This window comes from Eumetopias jubatus, unplaced genomic scaffold, assembly GCF_037043125.1.
Source record: "Eumetopias jubatus isolate StellerSeaLion01/CBP00866 unplaced genomic scaffold, mEumJub1_p1.0 scaffold_10, whole genome shotgun sequence".
NCBI classification, from domain to species: Eukaryota; Metazoa; Chordata; class Mammalia; order Carnivora; family Otariidae; genus Eumetopias; species Eumetopias jubatus.
The window spans coordinates 38,370,434-38,388,119 of NW_028274816.1; the positions used below are offsets into that span (position 1 = coordinate 38,370,434).

Sequence of the window (17,686 nt, forward strand, 5' to 3'; positions counted from 1 at the left end):
GAAGGACGGCTACAACCCGGACCGCGCGGTCCGGCCTTACTTATACATGCGTTCTTCTTCGTTTATCTTTGTGCGTTAGACAGAGCTTCCCCCCAAACTAGGTGCCATTAAAAAATACATCAGCAGAGGCACCTGGGGGCACAGTCACTTAAGGTCTGCCTCTTGGTTTAAGCTCGGGTTATGATCTCAAGGTCGTGAGACAGAGCCCCATGTCAGGCTCCACACTCAGCGTGGAGTTGGCTTGAGATTCTCTCACCCTCTCCCTCTGCCCCTCCCGCTAATGCGCACGTGCTCTCTCTCAAATAAATAAATCTTTAAAAAAAAGCCACCAAAACACAGAACCTCAAAACGAAAAGGAAGTTCAAACTGCCCAATGTGTCCTCTTCGGCAAATTCCAGATGAACAGCTCATCACACACTGCTGTGAGGACCCCCAGGGTCTTCCCCATTCCAAACCAGAACCAATTCCATTCTCTCCACCTTGCCCCAAATGCTCGATCACATGGTCTCTCTCCCCTAAGGCCCTCAGTTTATTAATGTCCCAACGAATGTGTCACTCAAAACAACCATCATACTCATCAGTGGAAAGTCAACCAAAAGTAATCGATACCTGTTCTTGGATGCCATACCCTGTTAATCCAAACTTTAAGCACTAGCCTTTGGGTGGCCTCACCACGTGCTGATGCCAACCAGGATTACTAATTACTAAATCCCTCCTCTTCTACTAGCAAGGGCAGCTTTTTATAGTCAGCTCTCTTAATCCTATATTTACATGCAACCTACAAGAGACACTTCTCCCACTTCAATTTCATCTTGCTGGATTTGGTCCATGAAGGTAATTTTGGATGCCGAATTTGTCAACCAATTTATTTGCTCTCCTTTCCAGCTTTGTATCACCCACAAACTTAGTAAGCCTATTTTTAAATCCAAACTCATGATAAAAATACCAAATGAACAGGGCTCAGAAGGAGGGTCTGGGCCCCCCACGATACCAGCAGCCGCAGATTCACGCCCCTGCTGGGCGCTGACGTCATCTGGCACCCTGCACGTGGCAGCGGCGCTCTCCGGGCGGCCTCGCTCACAGGCTGCGGCAGCCGCGCAGCCACCTCCATCCGCTCTGTGCCGCTGCTCTGGACGTGGGCCGCCCTGCACAGCAGCACGTTACAGAGGCTAAGAAGAAAAACACCAAGCATGCTGGCAACAGGTAAACTCCCTTCTGAGCAATCTTCTGATGGAATACTTTAAAAGTACAATCTGGGGAACAAGTTTTCGTTCAACAACTGAACTAACATGGAGCTTCCGATTCTACTCCAAAAAGTTACGCAGGAGACCCGAATGCTACGTGAACCTAAAGGCCCACTGTCATCGCTCGATGACACCCGGCGGCCACAAGGCTGCAGGTTCAGGGCCCTCGCTCAGCTTCCTGTCCACGAATCCCAGGGGTGCCAGCTCCTCTGGTGAGGCAGGCACGAAACACTCAATTCCCTTTTTCTGGCAGCAGCCAAGTATCACTGTTTTGTAACCAAAAAGGGAAACTTTTTCTATAAAATGACTCTATATACCCCTTTAGGAAAATAAAGCCAACCAAAAAAGCCTGTTTATATCTGAATCTTCAACAAGCACTTTGCAATTGCCGTCACTCCTAAATATGGAGTCTTAGAAAATTAACAAGTCCTACTCAGCCAGATCTCTATGTGGCACAAAAATACATGTGCAATGTTGTGGGAGTGAGTGCTTTGAAGTGCATCTGAGCCATGTGCCGAATGGCATTCCAACAGGGCAAGCTGCCACTCAGCACCACCCAGGTCCCTCTATCGGCCACCGCAGTGACATTTACAGGAAACAGACAAGCATCAACTCCATGGCTTCGGGCACAGTGTTAGCACCTGGTAGGCAAATGATTCCCTGAAGTTACTTTAAACTTTACATCTTACAAAATGATACACTCTAGTACCATGCCTTACCGGCAGCCCCAAGACGCCTGGTAAGCAAAGGAACCATTTCTCTCATAATCCCTGAGATTCAAGGTCACACAGGTAGACCCAACAGGGAACTTAGTCCAGTGGTTCATCCTCAGAATGGAAAAGGCCCTTCCTCCAAGAATGGTTACAACATGGCCTGAGCAGGAAATATGTACAAGAACATCTCCCTTTTCATTTCCAACAATGTACCTTTGGAATTCAGCCCCACTTTTCCAAGGATTAACAGATTCTGGGCTTAGTAAGTATAAGGTATTCAGTCACATCATACAAAATAATTAGTAGGAGTCTCTAGAACCCAGGCAGCCTAACAGACTGTATCCTTGTTTTATTTATTTTTTAAAGGTTTTATTTGACAGAGAGAGACACAGCGAGAGAGGGAACACAAGCAGGGGGAGTGGGAGAGGGAGAAGCAGGTTTCCCGCGGAGCAGGGAGCCCTATGCGGGGTCGATCCCAGTACCCTGAGATCATGACCTGAGCCGAACAAACGCAGACGTTTAACAACTAAGCCACCCAGGTGCCCCATCCTTGTTTTATTTTTATTTTATTTTAACTATTACTATTAATGATAAAACTACTATTTCTGGGGTGTTTATCTTATGCTAGGCATGCTCCTTTTATGGGCCCTCATTCTTAACAACAACCAGATGGGCAGATACTATCTTTAATCCCATTTTACAGATGAGAACATCAAGACCTAGAAGTCAAGAAACACACTAGGCTGGTCAAAGGCAGAGCCAGAACTGAAAGGAGACAGTCTGCCCCAGAACTCACACATGCAACCACCAATTAAGACACTGAGCCACCCCAAACGAAGTCAGAGGTCTGAGCACTAAAGAATCTGTGCATCAAGTAACCTGACCACTTACCCTAACGACAGTTTTGATGTCTCACACCTTCCGCATTCCACCATCTGTCTGTGTGTTGGACCCCCCTCCTCACCCAAGCGTGGCGAGAATGATGGTTAGTCAACAGGGCAGGAGCAGGGGGTCTACACACGTTCCTGCCCCCACCTCTCCAGGTGCTGGGCTCCACGCACAGCTGTGAAGGAGGGCGGAGAGCACTCAGACTACAAGCCCAACAGCTCACTGCAGACCCCGGAAAGCAGGGAATATGTATGTTCACTTCTACGTGCGTTTCAGGTCCCAAAATTCACACACTTTAAAAGTATGTGGCATGATCCTCACAACTGGATCAGACAAGTAATTCTGACTCCCTCTGCTAATGGTCCTTCTCTCCTAGGATGCCCATGTGTCTCAAATGCAGCATTATTAACACACACACACTAAGTAGGTTTCACTGAGGACCAAATGTTCATGCCTTTCTCAAATCGAGAGAAAACGCACACGCACATTTCTGTGTATTTTTTCATTGAACCATTTTTATTGCTCACCTACAAAGTGCTCTGATGCACATAAAAGTGTTTTAGTTGTACATGAATGTTCCTGGCAGCATTATTCCAAGATAGAAAAGTGCAAACAGCCCAAATGTCCATGAGTGAACAAATGAACAAACAAAATGTGGCTCATCAATACAATGGAATATTATTTGGTCATAGAAAAGCACTCAATACTGATACAGACTGGACCTTACAAATTGTGTGAAGTGGGAGTTGGTCACAGAAGCACAGAAGCTGCAGGACCAGAGCTGTATGAAATAGCTGGATGAGGCCGATGCACAGAGAGAACGCAGAGGAGAGATGGCCGGGGGGAAGGAGGAAGGTGGGGGAGTGGTAATGGAGTGGAGCGTCTCTCGGGGGTGACGGAAATGCTCTCTGTGCGCCAGCGGTGATGGCGGCACAACTCTGAACTGTATGTCGTGCAAGGGTGACCTCCTGGCACGTGAATGACATCTGAAAATGCGGAGCTCTGTAAGTAGCCTGGCCTCCCTCCCTCTGGGTTTTCAAGTCACAGGTAAAAGCTGGGGTGGCCCCAGATTCAGAAATAAATGGAGAAAGGGTGCCAAAATCTTTGTCCCCTTGGTGGGCCCACCGAGGCAGACGAAGGGATGAGAGCACCTGAGCGGTCTGTGTTGTTGCCCTCACCATTTGTCTCCCACGGGCCCGCTCTGCTCACTGTCACAGAGAAGTCCCCTCGGCACAGGCAGTGCCAGGGGGAGATGGGGTGGGGGGAGGAGGGGGAGGCGGCAGGGCATGTCGCCATCCCCCACAGCTCCAGAACCTCCCCCGTGTCAAAGCGGCCTCTTGCTGTCTCCAAATGCCCTGCCTGCTGTCCCCGCTGGTTTGGCTTGTCACCACAGGTATGACCCATTCCCATGTTTATCTGATGACACCCTCATGGGTACAGTGATCTCCATCCGAGGACAGATCTATGCAAACACCACAAGCTAGCTGTCATGGGCTGAAAGTCTGTGTTCCCCCCCCAATTCCTATGTTGAACCCTAACCCCTGACACAACGGTTCAGCAGTGTAGCCTTAGGGAGGTGATGAGGGCTGGATGAGGCCCTGAGGCTGGGGCCCCAAGACGGGACCCTCATCCTTACAAAACGACAACAACGCTGCTGGGGGGTGGGGCAGCGGTACCTGCGCAGAGACAGAGGCGGAAGGGAATCTCAGAACACCTGTGAAAGCTGGTCATACACGCCCGCCGTGAGGCCGCCGACTGGTCATACACGCCCGCCGTGAGGCCGCCGACTGGTCATACCCGCCCGCCGTGAGGCCGCCGACTGGTCATACCCGCCCGCCGTGAGGCCGCCGACTGGTCATACACCCCCCGCCGTGAGGCCGCCGACTGGTCATACACCCCCCGCCGTGAGGCCGCCGACTGGTCATACACCCCCCGCCGTGAGGCCGCCGACTGGTCATACACGCCCACCGTGAGGCCGCCGACTGGTCATACACGCCCACCGTGAGGCCGCCGACTGGTCATACACGCCCACTGTGAGGCCGCCGACTGGTCATACACCCCCACCGTGAGGCCGCCGACTGATGCGGACACCTAAGCTTCGGCCTTCTTGATGTCAGCAATCCTATCATCTTTCCTCTCATCAAACCTCTATGACGTCAAGTCCACGTCTGTTGCTAGGAACGAGAACCTAAGTGAAGACAAGAAAAGACTGCTGAGAGTCCACTAGGCGTTAAACAGGCCACAGAGGCATGGCCAGGGGCAGAGCACAGGGGGCACAGGACTCGCCACAGGGCTGCTGAGTAAACCAGCACCACCAGCGTGCAAAACGGTCTGCCACGTGCGCCAGAGCTGGACGTGCACAAAACTCACGACCCCGTGGCCTTATTCTGCTTAGACACACACTCAACAGAAACGCACATGTATGCTCATCGTAAGATGGGTCCAGGAATGTTGACAGGAGCACCCCTTTGCAATAATCTGAACCTGGTGACTTTCCAAGGCCCACCAACCACCAGACACAATGTCCTATTTTCATAAGAGAATACTACATAGCCCCAAATGAGCAAACTATTACCACAGGCAACAAAGACAAATCTCACAAAAACAATGCTCAGTGAAAACAGCCAGGAGAATCAAGACTCCCTCTACAGGATGTTCAAAACCAACCTAACCTGCCCTTCAGGTGGGCATGGGGGAGTGACTGCAAGGGGTGCAGGGGGGTTTCAGGCATGGCGATAATGCTCTTTTCTGAGCATTATCTAAGCACAGAGGTGTGTTTGCTTTTGTAAAATTCATCAAGCCGTATAGGACTATGAAAATTCATCAAAGTTCACTTTTTAAAACAGCACTTTCACAAAAACTCAACTGGCATTTGGTCCCTTTGGAGCCATCAGCACCACGTGGAGAGGCCAACCTCCAAGTAGAGGTGGCTGCAGAGGTGCTCCCCAGCAGGCCCGGGTGCTGGGGGCTGCACCTGGTCCTCGGCACATCCACATGGCTATTGACAGCACTCGGGGCAGTGGCTGGACCTACTGAGGTCACACAGCTTCCACTGGCAGAACAAGGCATGTGGTGGGATGGGACTCAAGGCCTGTGCTCTTTTCTCCACACGATGCATCCGGTGCATAGCACAGCCATGAAACAAGGAAACACACAGGCAATGGTCGATCAAGGCGCCCCTTTCAGTGATCTGACTTCAGACCTCAGAATAGCAGCTCTTCCCTGACTACCCTATGCAGGCCCTGACTCTTCTCAATGGCAAGCTGAAATCATTTCCCCAAAAGGCACTTTCTTCAGACCAGCCCATGCACGCAAGGATGGGCGGGACACACCTGCCCTATCGGACAAATCAGAAGTCATCAGCTAGAGCAAGACGGAATCCACCCTGCCGTCCCACAAGAAAAACCTGTTTGAAAGCCCAGAAAGGGGCTAAATATACTCCAGATGCCGATTCAATACCACCTTTCTCTGAAGGCCTCCTCAACTGTAAAACTACCCCTCCCGGGAGAAACATTTACCGAGGAATGAATGCAGAGCGCCGGGCTAAATCCTGGGCACAAAACACACTCAAGCTCAGCGTGGGCTCTGCCTGTACCTTCCGGGTGATGTGGGTTCTTCTGGACTCAGAGGCCGTCCCCAGAAACAGTAAACTCCGTGTGCATTTTGAATGAATCTCCTCGCCTCTCTTTGCGACGAGAAGACCAGATGACGGAGCCACATCGCCAGCAGCAGTCCCCTCTCCTCGGCAGCCACCGACCAGGGCGGCAACGACCCCGTGCCATTCCCAGGAGCAGCACCTCAGCCTACCCAAGGACTCAGCAGGCAGGCTTCCCTCGGGATCCCTCCCGCACACTCGCAGTCACGGCAGCCGAGGTAAGGAAGTGTGTGCAGCCCGGCCGGGAGGCCAGCCAACAGTCCAGGGCCCTCCAGTTTGCGACAATCAGTACATTACAGAAGCACCAGCTGCTCTATTTCCTGGTTAAGGGGCTAAGGAATTTTACTCGAGTCTTCTTACTCCTGAAAGGGCAGCGGGCATGTTCCATGTTCACATTAATGAACAAGGCTCTAAATAAGCACGAGACCCACTAGTCACCAAGGCCAATGGATGAGCAACTAGGGCCTCCAGCTGCAGCCCAGGACCGCCTGGATCACTGAGTGGGAAGGGAGGGCTTAAATAAAAGGCAGATTCCTGAGCCCCGTTTGAAACGTGCTCTGAACCAGACTCAATGTTTGGGGTGAGGCGGGCAGGGAGGTGCTACTTGGTGCATAAAGCCCAAGAATTCACGAACAGAGGTGTTACCTCAGCTCTGGGCCACAACCCCACAGGTCTCCCAGCCACGACACCACCGACTATTACTAGAACACCACATCATTCTCTAGAGAACCCTTCCAAAGTGCAAGTAAGGACAGGAAATGACTTACTCCACAGGGCCACTGCCCCGCCGTCTAGGAGCTGCTTCCCGGAGAAGGGAGGTGTGCAAAGATCACCAAACTAGAACCCAGAGTGCCGGCACAGCGCCGGTGACAGGCCTCCTCCCAGCAAGGAGGGAGTGCAGCTGGAGTCTGTGGGAACAGACACGAGGGGAGAGGCGCCGAGACACAGGTGCCCTTTGATTCGGCGATTCTCGTAGGCGGTTGTAAATTTTACCGACGGGTGAGAAATAAATCGAACTGGAGAGAGGTGCAATGTTCCTGATCAGGAAGATAGGATCAGAAAGATGTCAACTCTCCCAAAGTACAATCTATAAGCGAAGGAAGTACTGTATGGTGACTAACAAAAAAAAAAGGTGAAAAAAAATAAAAGAAAAAAAAAAGAAACCCAATCAAAATCCCATTGGAACTTTTAAAAATACCATTTCAAAAACGAATTCTGGAATGCATATGAAAAGAATGCACAGCAAAGCAATGTTTTAAGTAAACGAGCAAAACCCTCCAGTTCTGAGAATGCAGCGGATGGCTGCGGGGACGAAGACGGGGCGGCCCCAGAACAGGTGCAGACCCCGCCCCGCGCAAGTATGGTTCCTGACCCACCTGGCGAGCACACATGCATGTGGACACACTCTTGGGCTTTCTTCTCAGGCATGGATTGGTCTGCTTCATGGTTTTGGGTATCTATCTTTCTATAAAACGAGAGCGTTTCTTTAGCATATGTTCCTAAAAGCGCACTCGGGGACGGAGGCCCATGTAAAGCTGCACTGGGACCATGGGTACCTTGACATCCTGGCTGGGGGGCGTCCTGCTCTCCCGCCTCACGGCCCCCCAGCGGTGCCTGTCTTCATCTGCGGCTGGCCTGATAGCGCCCCCCGTGCAGTCTCCACCAAGCTGCGTGCGGCTCACTCCTCTACAGTCTCTGCGGGAACACGTGTTCACGCTCCCTTCTCCCCACCAGTCCCTGTTCTCTGTGGTCCTCGTGGCGCCATCTCCCAGACAAAACTAACACACCGTGTGGGTCAGCGCTCATGGCTTCTGGGGCAGTGGGAAACCTTTCTGCGGACCCGCCCCTCCCCCCCCCCCCCCCCCGAGGAGGGCTGTGGGGAGCTGGAATGGTGGGAGAGGGGGCGGCAGGGGTGGCACTTCCCTCGGTGGTCTCAGGACCACCTCTGCGGCAGGCGGGGCAGGGGCTGCAGCCTGCAAATAGTCGGGGCACCAAGCGCTTTAGGAAGGCTGGAGCTCAGCGCCCAAGATGATACAGGGTGGGAGACATCAAAGACACAGAAGTGGACATCGGTCCTCAGGTAATGTCTCCTGAACAACAAACACCTAATGGCTTTTTGCCTCCCGTCAGCAAGCTCAAGACAGAAAACATCTCATAACGATAAATATGTGAAGCAGCACAACAGAGAAATCCAGCTGCTCATTTATAATCTCCTGGCAGGGGCGGTTGGGGGGCTCAGTCGTTAAGCGTCTGCCTTCGGCTCAGGTCATGGTCCCAGGGTCCTGGGATCGAGCCCCACGTCGGGCTCCCTGCTCGGCAGGAAGCCTGCTTCTCCCTCTCCCACTCCCCCCGCTTGGGTTCCCTCTCTCGCTGTGTCTCTCTCTGTCAAATAAATAAATAATCTTTAAAAATAAATAAATAAATAAATAATAATCTCCTGGCAAACAAAATCAGAAGGAGAGCTGGGGACAGAACCCTCTAACTCCTGACTTGCAGGCTGCACCTTCTAGTCATAAGTGGATACTGCCACGTGGCCCCACGGGCAGCTCACGTGACACCCACGCACCAGAACCGGGGTCCTCACCCAGAAAGAAGGCTGGAAGAACAACTCAGACACAAACAAAAGTAAAGCACCTCCTCCTTTTCCAGCTCTGCCACTCCGTCCAGACGAAAGCAGAGGCTTAAGAATGCCAACGGGATGCAGCGTGCGGTTTCCTGTTAGCTTCTAACAGGCTCTACGACATACTTTCCATAAACACTTACACCATGATTACAATAAGCATTCAAGCAGCGAGGGACCTGTTTCGCAGAGATAATTTCCAACACAGGACGGAAGCCGTGGACCCCGTGCACGCGTGCTGGGGCCGACAGCCCTGGGTCACACAGAGGCGAGGGCAGCTGTCCCCAGCCGGCTGGGAGACAGTGGCCACAGCAAGCCCCTCAAAGGGCACATCCCCAAGTGGACATGTGTCTCTAGTGCCCCTCCCCCCCCACTTCCGTGTAACACACCCACAGTACATGCCACGGAACCGGGAAGGGCTGAGGGCCACGAGAAAGTGTGCCCTCAGGCTGAGGGCCACGAGAAAGTGGCAAAGCAGCTGAGGACGTCCCCACAGCCACCACGAGCACAGGCCCTGCTGAGCCGCTGTCAGAGGGCAGTATTCTCCCATGGAGCCCGAACGGTCCTTCACCCACCCACGAATTACTGACAAAAAGCTACTCAAACTGATAATTATGCTAAGCAAATATCTTGAATCAATTCACCAAAGATGGACAGACAAGCAATAAATAAATGACAATTGGGTTTTTAAAAGAACTGAAGCAAAGAGGAACAAAGCTGGTGTGCTCTAGGCCTAAATACTTTTTAAATTGAGGATAAATGACCAAGTTTCCACATATACATAACAAAATCAATTTCTGATATGAAAATAATTGAATTGCTGTGCCTGCCAAGAGAAAAAGCAAGTAAGAGGAAGGGAAATGAAGTCAGTACTTGGTAGTGCACACCAAGGCTCCCTGGTTCCGACTTCAGTAAGACGGCTTAACTCCTCCAGCAGCTTCGCTGAGCCTGGGGCTACAGACACTCCCGCACACACAGCAGACTCGATGGTGCGGACACCCCAGGCCTGCACAGCCTGGCCTCGGCGGCCTCCTCAATGGCTCCTCATGAAATGACCAAGCACAGCCTCCAGGGAGTGAGGCTCTCTTCCCATCAAAGTCCTAGGCCCCGAAAAGGGTTCTGCACCATGACTGAACTCTGCAATCCAGCTACCTACTCCAGCACGGGAGGAAGCTCTGGTCTGCGGCTTTGACAGCAGACACAGTACCCAGGGAGCGTGGTGTGCGTGGCCCTGGCCACAGGGCATGTGCACCCCTGAAAACTAAAGCCAACTAACCCTACTTTCCCTCTGTCATTCTTCCAATGTGTAGCACTGACCGGCAGTGAATGTGCAGTACAGATGTGACAAACCCATTATCAATGTCACAGACAAGGGCAGAAATCAAGTACCAGCGACGGCTGAGCCTGGTTTACTGAAGAGCAACAAGAAAGCTCTCCCCATCCTTCCTCTCCTCTTCCCAGCTCTGCTATTTCTAGGTCAACTAGACCTAAGAAGAGCACTCCCTTGTAGTGAATACCACGGGTCCACTGCCAGCAAGCTGAAACCCAGCACTGCCTCCAAAGGGATCCACAGATGGCCCGGGAGGGTAACGGCACCCCAGACGCTCCACGTAGGTGCTGAGGGGGACAGAACACTAGCAGGGATAACGTGCTGCTCCCAGTGAGGCCGGAAACGCCTTCAACGAAGTCAGGTGGTCAGGTGGCTGTCGCCAGGCCAGACTTCTCCGAGAAGGGTCTAGAGAAAAAGGTGAGCTCTCGCCCGCCTGCAGTCACCAGCGAGCCTGGCCACTCAGGGCTCTGCGACCGTGCTCCACGGAGCCCCAGGATCCCAAAGGGCTAGGACCGCATCAGCGTGAACACAGAACGGCGCACAGGACGGGAGCCAGGCCCAGAGGTCAGGCTCACTACCCGGCACCTTACCTTACTTGCTCCCAGGTCTTGGTGGCCAAGTGCAGCACCCAGAGATCCTTGTAGTGGTAGAACTGCTCTCCGTCGGGAGAAGCAAACTCCCCTCCAAAGATCCACAGCTGTCCTCCGCCCTGAGGCACCACCACAGCCTGTGAGAAGAAAGAGACAGGTCAGGGCCGCCACACAGCTCTCAGCCAGGTCCGCGCCCCCAAGATCCACCAGAGCACGACACAAGGTGGCTGTAGCCAGCACCCATACTCAGTGATCACCTTCCCCTGCGTCTGAGGGGAAGATTCCTCAGAAATCCTGCATTCAGCAAATCCTCCAAAGTCAAACACCTACCACACGTCCAGGTATTCCTAGGTTGCAAAACAGATTCAGACAACCTCAGATCCCCTTAAAATGGACACAACTGTGTCAAACGTTCACAAGAGATCTAACACAAACTGATATTTATCTCTAAGAGCCTGAAGCACAACAGCAAAGGCAAGCGAAAGCGGGGAAAACAGCACCCTTGGGGTCGCACATCCCGGAGGCTCACGCAGTCCCACACCGTGGGCACAGGAGAGGCCGGGGCAGCAGGAGAGCCAGGCCGACCAGGCATGTGCAGCACCAGGCTCTGAAGACCGACGTGGGCATATTTCAACTACGACAGGGCTGGGGCGCCTGGGTGGCTCAGTTGGTGAAGCACCTGCCTTCCGCTCGGGTCATGGTCCCAGGGCCCAGGGACCAAGTCCCACATCGGGCTCCCTGCTAAGTGGGGAGCCTCCTTCTCCCTCTCCCACTCCTGCTCGTTCTCTCTCTCAAATAAATAAAATCTTAAAAAAAAAAAAAAAGTGTGACTGGGCTTAGCAGAGTATCAAAGTTCTCAGAGAACAATGGTCCCGGGGCACATCTCATATACCAACGCACCCATCTGAGTGGGGAGGTGAGTGAGGACAGGAACTCCAGGGTTCAGGTCACTTCCCATGGCCAAGGTTACCACCTCAACGAAAATGAGGCAAGGACACCCAGCACCCCAGAAATACAAGCATGAAAGCACATGATTTGCCCAGGAATCACATGCTGGGTCCCCCATAAGAGCGGAAAAATCAAGTCCAAGCATGTGATTAAAAAGCATGTGTCAAAGCAAGTCAAAGCATTCTGATTTTCCAGAAAAGGGAAAATATCGTGTAAGGGCATGTATTTCAGATAGCTAAAATAAGAGTGAATGCTACTCCACGTAAATCGACCTGTATAGATGCAAATAAACACCGATTCGGAGAATTCTAAAGGCAATTTCTGGACAATCTGGTCCAGGGCTTTGAGCTGTGGAAGAGTAGACCTCTTCTCCAAACATAAGCTTAAGTGCAGACTAACAGGTGGTATGAGTGAGACTGGAAGCCCCTGCCCAGAACCCCAAAACCTATGCCCCTTCTCACCCTGGGGACACTCTGATCCCGAGGCCGCACATCATTTCAGAATGCCTGGCCTCTCTGGGAGCCTGCTGCAGGCTACATGCGAACGACCCACAACCACCTGAACCCACCAGAGCCACCCCCCCCATGGCCACCCAGTGACAGAGTCCTGCTCCCTTGAGATCTCATCCGATGACACACAGCCTGGTGGGCAGCATGATTTCAAGGACAACTGGGATCTGGCTGGTTTTACCATGAGGTGAGATGATCCGGAAACCGCATGCCTGAGAGGACAGACTTCACAGAAGTGACTCTGCAAGCACCCTGCAAACCCGTGCTGTGACAGAGCAGAGGCCGGGCCGGTCTACGTGCAATCACCAACCATGGGTACCCGGGAACGAAGACGACACACAGGCGCGTCCTTCACACCAGAGGGGCCTTCTTGCCCAGGAGCTCAGAAGCGGTGGCCGTGGCCGGAGGCAGCGTGGCAGGGTGGGGGAACTAGGTCCGGGGCCGTGGGGACCTCACAAGGCCCCCCTAAAAAAGCGCACACTGGGTGGGTCAGGCAGTGGTTCTCAGGAGGCTCTGTCCCAGGACACCCGCAGAGCACCGCAAAGCCCTTACAACAGCGCAAGCCCTTTGCCCCGCCTGGCACCTAAGGACACTGCAGAACTGGGGCTCTGTCACCAATGCCAGTCCTGCCCTGCACTAACTGGGGGTCCTGGTGGCGTACTGAGGGTGACACGGCCCTCTCCACTCCCATTTTAATCCGTTTTGTATGTGCTCTCTCAGCACAGATGACCACCCTATGAAGAGACGAGCCAGTTTCCTAGCACCCTAAAACACCAGTCCGTGTGCAGGGAAGACATGATCGTTTCAAATCATTAAAGCAGATGCGGTGATCTGCTGAGGCCCAGTCTAACACTGCTGAGTTTGGTGAAGTTAGGTGGTACATTCATGCTACACAACACAAAGGTGCCTTGAGGTCCCACGTTACAGAAGTCTAGCTATCATACAACGCACACACACAGTGGATTTGCATGTACTGATGAGTACTCCAACAGGAAATACCAACATGCAAAAATACGAATTACGTATTTTTTTTTAAGATTTTATTTATTTGAGAGAGCACACGTGCATGTGAGCACAAGCCAGGGATGGGGGGTGGGGAGCAGACTCCCCACTGAGCAGGGAGCCCCGCACAGGACTCGATTTCAGGACCTGGGACCATGACCTGAGCTGAAGGCAGACACCTAACCGACTGAGCCACCAGGTGCCCTCAAATTACGTGTTTAGACAAGAGATGCAAAAATACAAATTAATAATAGTTCTGGAAAAATGGACAATGGACTTAGTTTCCTTTTTAATTCTTTTCATAATGAATATTACTTACATAATCAGTTTTTTCATTCTTTTTAAAAGATCTATTTGAGAAAGCATGCATGCACATGGGGCAGAGGGAAAAAAATCCCAAGCAGACTCCCCACTGAGGGCAGAGCCCTAAGAGGGGCTCGATCCCACAACCCCAAGATCATGACCTGGGCCCAAAACCAAGAGTTGGACACTTAACCAACTGAAACACCCAGATGCCTTGGTTTTTTGTCATTCGAAAAAATGAAGTCAAACTCCAGGCAAGAAGAGCTCTGTCTTCCACGTCCCATTCCCCACTTGCCGGCAACAGCAGGCCCAGCACAGTGGGAACTCTGGAAGCTGCACGAAGTTGGGTCTACAGTCAGCGACCTCATAGTTTCATCTAACCTACTCCTCAAAGACTGTGAACACCAAGAGAAAAGTTCACATACTAATCAAGAGAAGACTAAAACTACAAAGAGCCCAGGCATAAAACCTGCCCTTCTGACCAGGAGGGACCAACATGCAACACAGCAGCCTCCCTCCGTCAACAAGGGGAACACTGGACCATCCACGAAGCAGCTGTAATGAGACAAGAGGAAGGCCAGGACCATGCTCCTGAGAGATGGCAAACAGGCAGGATGAGCCCTTCAACTCTGGAGGCACTTTCTGCACCTGACGCGAGTAAAGGAGTGCAGCAGGGCAGGTGATCTTACTGAGCTGAGTTCAGGGATGCGGAGGGCTGCTGCTTTGCAGGCCAGAACACTGGAGACAGAGCACACTGCAAATCCACACAGGGGCCCCACTGGAGCCTTCCAACCCCAAGCTGCACAGCTGTGGGGCACGACCACAGAAGGATGGGCAAATACCCACCAGGGCGAAGGTGAAAGCCTGCAAACAACCTGAGCTTACAAGGGGCTTGGAGACCAACAAGTTCCAAACCAGACAGTGTGAAAAGTGTCACTGAGCACCCAGGGCATTCGGTGGAGACCCCGGAAAGGCCACACCCTCGGGCTAGGCCATCCAGGGGGAAAGCCTCAAAGGATCACGATGATCTGCTGGTGACTGAACCGTGTGCCAGGACAAATCTCATCCTTCACTGATAGATGAGAACAAAACCCAGATCGTCAACAGGCAGCATTTGCCAATCTAGCCAGGTGCTGCCAAGTGCCAGGAGCACCCTTTGGCATCCAACCAGTATCTAACCATACATTCCGAGGGGGAAAATGTGACCCATTAGAAGTGTCAGTGAGCAGAAGGAGACCCAGAAGTAAGATGAGAGAATCAGTATACGAGGATGTGAGAACAGTTATAAATATGCCCAAAGATTTAAAGGAAAATATGAATATAATAAATAGACATGGGAATGGTAATCAAAAACCAAACAATCTCTAGCATGAAAAACACCATCTGTAAAATGAAAAATGCACAAGTTCACAGCATATCCACTGTGAAGGGCAATAAAAACTATCCAAAATGAAGCCAAAAAAGAAAAACACTGCAAGAAGAAGAAGAAGAAGAAAAAAAAAGTATTCATTGACTATTGGACAATATTAAACAGTCTAACATACACCTAACTGAACTCCCAGAAAAATCTCAAAAGTACATCAAAATCAAACTGCTAAAATGCCAAAGGGAAAGAAAAATCATTTAAGCAGTCTTAGAGGAGGAAACAGACACGTTAAATACAGGAGAACAAAGATGAAAATGACCACTAACCTCTCATTAGGACAATGTAAGCCAGGAACCGGAACATCTTTCAAGTGCTGTCAGTCTAGAATTTGCTATCTAGCAAGCATATCATGTAAAAGTAAAATGAAGACATTTCCACTTAGAAAAAAAAGCTGAAAAAAATTGGTATCAACAAACCTGCACTTCAAGAAACAGTAAATGAAGTTGCAGGCTGAAGAACATTACCAGATGAAAACGGAGGAATGAAGTGTCCCAGAAACGGTAAACTAGTAAATCAATGTAAGATATTTTTTTCTCCGGTTCAAGATTTCTTTACATAGTAACCGCCTAAAGCAAAACCGGTAACACTGTATTGTGGGGATAACAGCACAAAGGAGAGAAGAAAATGTGGGTATTCTACTGTAAAGTTCTAACAGTTTTTGGAAAGCGGTATAATACCATTTGAAGGGAGACTGTCCTAAGTTAAAGATGTGTATTGCAAACCCCGGAACAAGCACGAAAACAAAGACGAGGGACAGCTCATAAGCCAACAGAAAAGATAAAGAATGGATATTAAAATACAATCGACCCAAAAGAAGCAGGAAAAAGCGAAAAGGAATACAGAACAGGTGAGACAAATAGAAAACAAACAATATCAAAGACATCACTGCCATGTCAATAATCACATTAAACATAATGGACAGGGACGCCTGGGTGGCTCAGCCGGTTAAGTGTTTGACTCTTGATTTCCGCTCAGGTCTCACTCTCAGGGTCGTGAGTTCAAGCCCCATGCCCAGTGTGAGGCTTACTTATAAATGAATGAATGAATGAATGAAACAGACAAATACACCAATTAAAAAACAACTGTCATACTGGATAAAAAGACCCAACAGTGCTGTTCATAAGAAATGCGCTTTATAATTTTTTTTTTTAAGATTATTTATTTGACAGAAAGAGAGCGTGAGCAGGGGGAGTGGCAGGCAGAGGGAGAAGCAGGCTTCCCGCTGAGCAAGGACTCCCTGATGTGGAGCTCTATCCCAGGACCCTGGGATCATGACCTGAGCCGAAGGCAGATGCTTAACCCACTGAACCACCCAGGTGTCCCAAGAAATGCACTTTAAATGTAGAGACGCAAATGGATGTAAAGGATGAAAACAGATATGCCACGTAAACACTAATCCTAAGAAACGTGAGGTGGCTGTGCGAATAGCAGACAAAGGGTACGTCAGGAGATTAGCAGAGATGAGGCAGTAAGGATAGGGAAGGTGTGAACAATATCAACCCACCTGACCTAACAGGAACACCATATCCAACAACTAGAGACCATATATTCTTCTCCAATACACACCAAAGATATACCAAGATACTTATGTTAGGCCAAAGCATAGGTCTCAAAAATTTTAAAAGGTCTGCAATCATACAGTGCTCTTAAACTGCCACGGCATTAGATAATAATAACAAAAAGAAACCCAGGAGATCCCCAAGTATTTGTAAATTAACACACTTCTAAGTAGTCTAACGCATGGGTCAAATAAGACATCCACAAACTAATTAGATCACTTCAATCTGAGTGATAAAATGCAATAAAATATGTGCGATGCAGCTAAAGCACTGCCTAGAGGAAACATATAGCTTCAAATGCTTATATTAGAAAAGATGATTTAAGGGGCGCCTGGGTGGCTCAGATGGTTAAGCGTCTGCCTTCGGCTCAGGTCATGATCCCAGGGTCCTGGGATCGAGTCCCGCATCGGGCTCCCTGCCAGGCGGGGAGCCTGCTTCTCCCTCTGCCTCTGCCTCTCTCTCTGACTCTCATGAATAAATAAATAGAACATTAAAAAAAAAAAAGATTTAAAATACATGTTCTACATTTCCACCTTAAGAAAGTGGAAAAGGCAAATTAAACCCAAAGTGAAAGGAAACAATAAATAGAAATTATTAAAAAAAAAATGTATAAACATTTAGACAAATGTATAAATTGAGAGGAAAAAAAAAATCAGTGAACCCCATGTCAAGAAAAATAGGAACAACTACACAGAAACACAACTTCTGTTTGGGATCCAGCATTGAGATTTTGAGTCACACAGAACTTTCTCCACCTTTTAAGAATGATTTCAAAACTACTACATGAGAAGTACTAGGCAAATTACTTTCGTACCGACTTCAAACTAGACCCATCTCTTAAAGATTAGAAGGCACTTTAGCCACTTAACATAACCCCAGTCAGCCGATAAAATTAGGAA

The 17,686-nt window shown here is 50.3% G+C and overlaps 1 protein-coding gene across 2 annotated transcripts in view; it reads right to left on the reverse strand.

Annotated features, from left to right (window-relative positions):
• KLHDC4 (kelch domain containing 4) overlaps positions 1-17,686 on the reverse strand; it is a 51,652-nt gene that overhangs the window by 21,332 nt on the left and 12,634 nt on the right. For both annotated transcript variants that reach the window (XM_028094269.2, XM_028094260.2), the window contains exon 5: positions 11,041-11,177. In XM_028094269.2, coding sequence (XP_027950070.1) covers positions 11,041-11,177 — 137 coding nt within the window. The remainder of the gene's footprint in view (positions 1-11,040; positions 11,178-17,686) is intronic.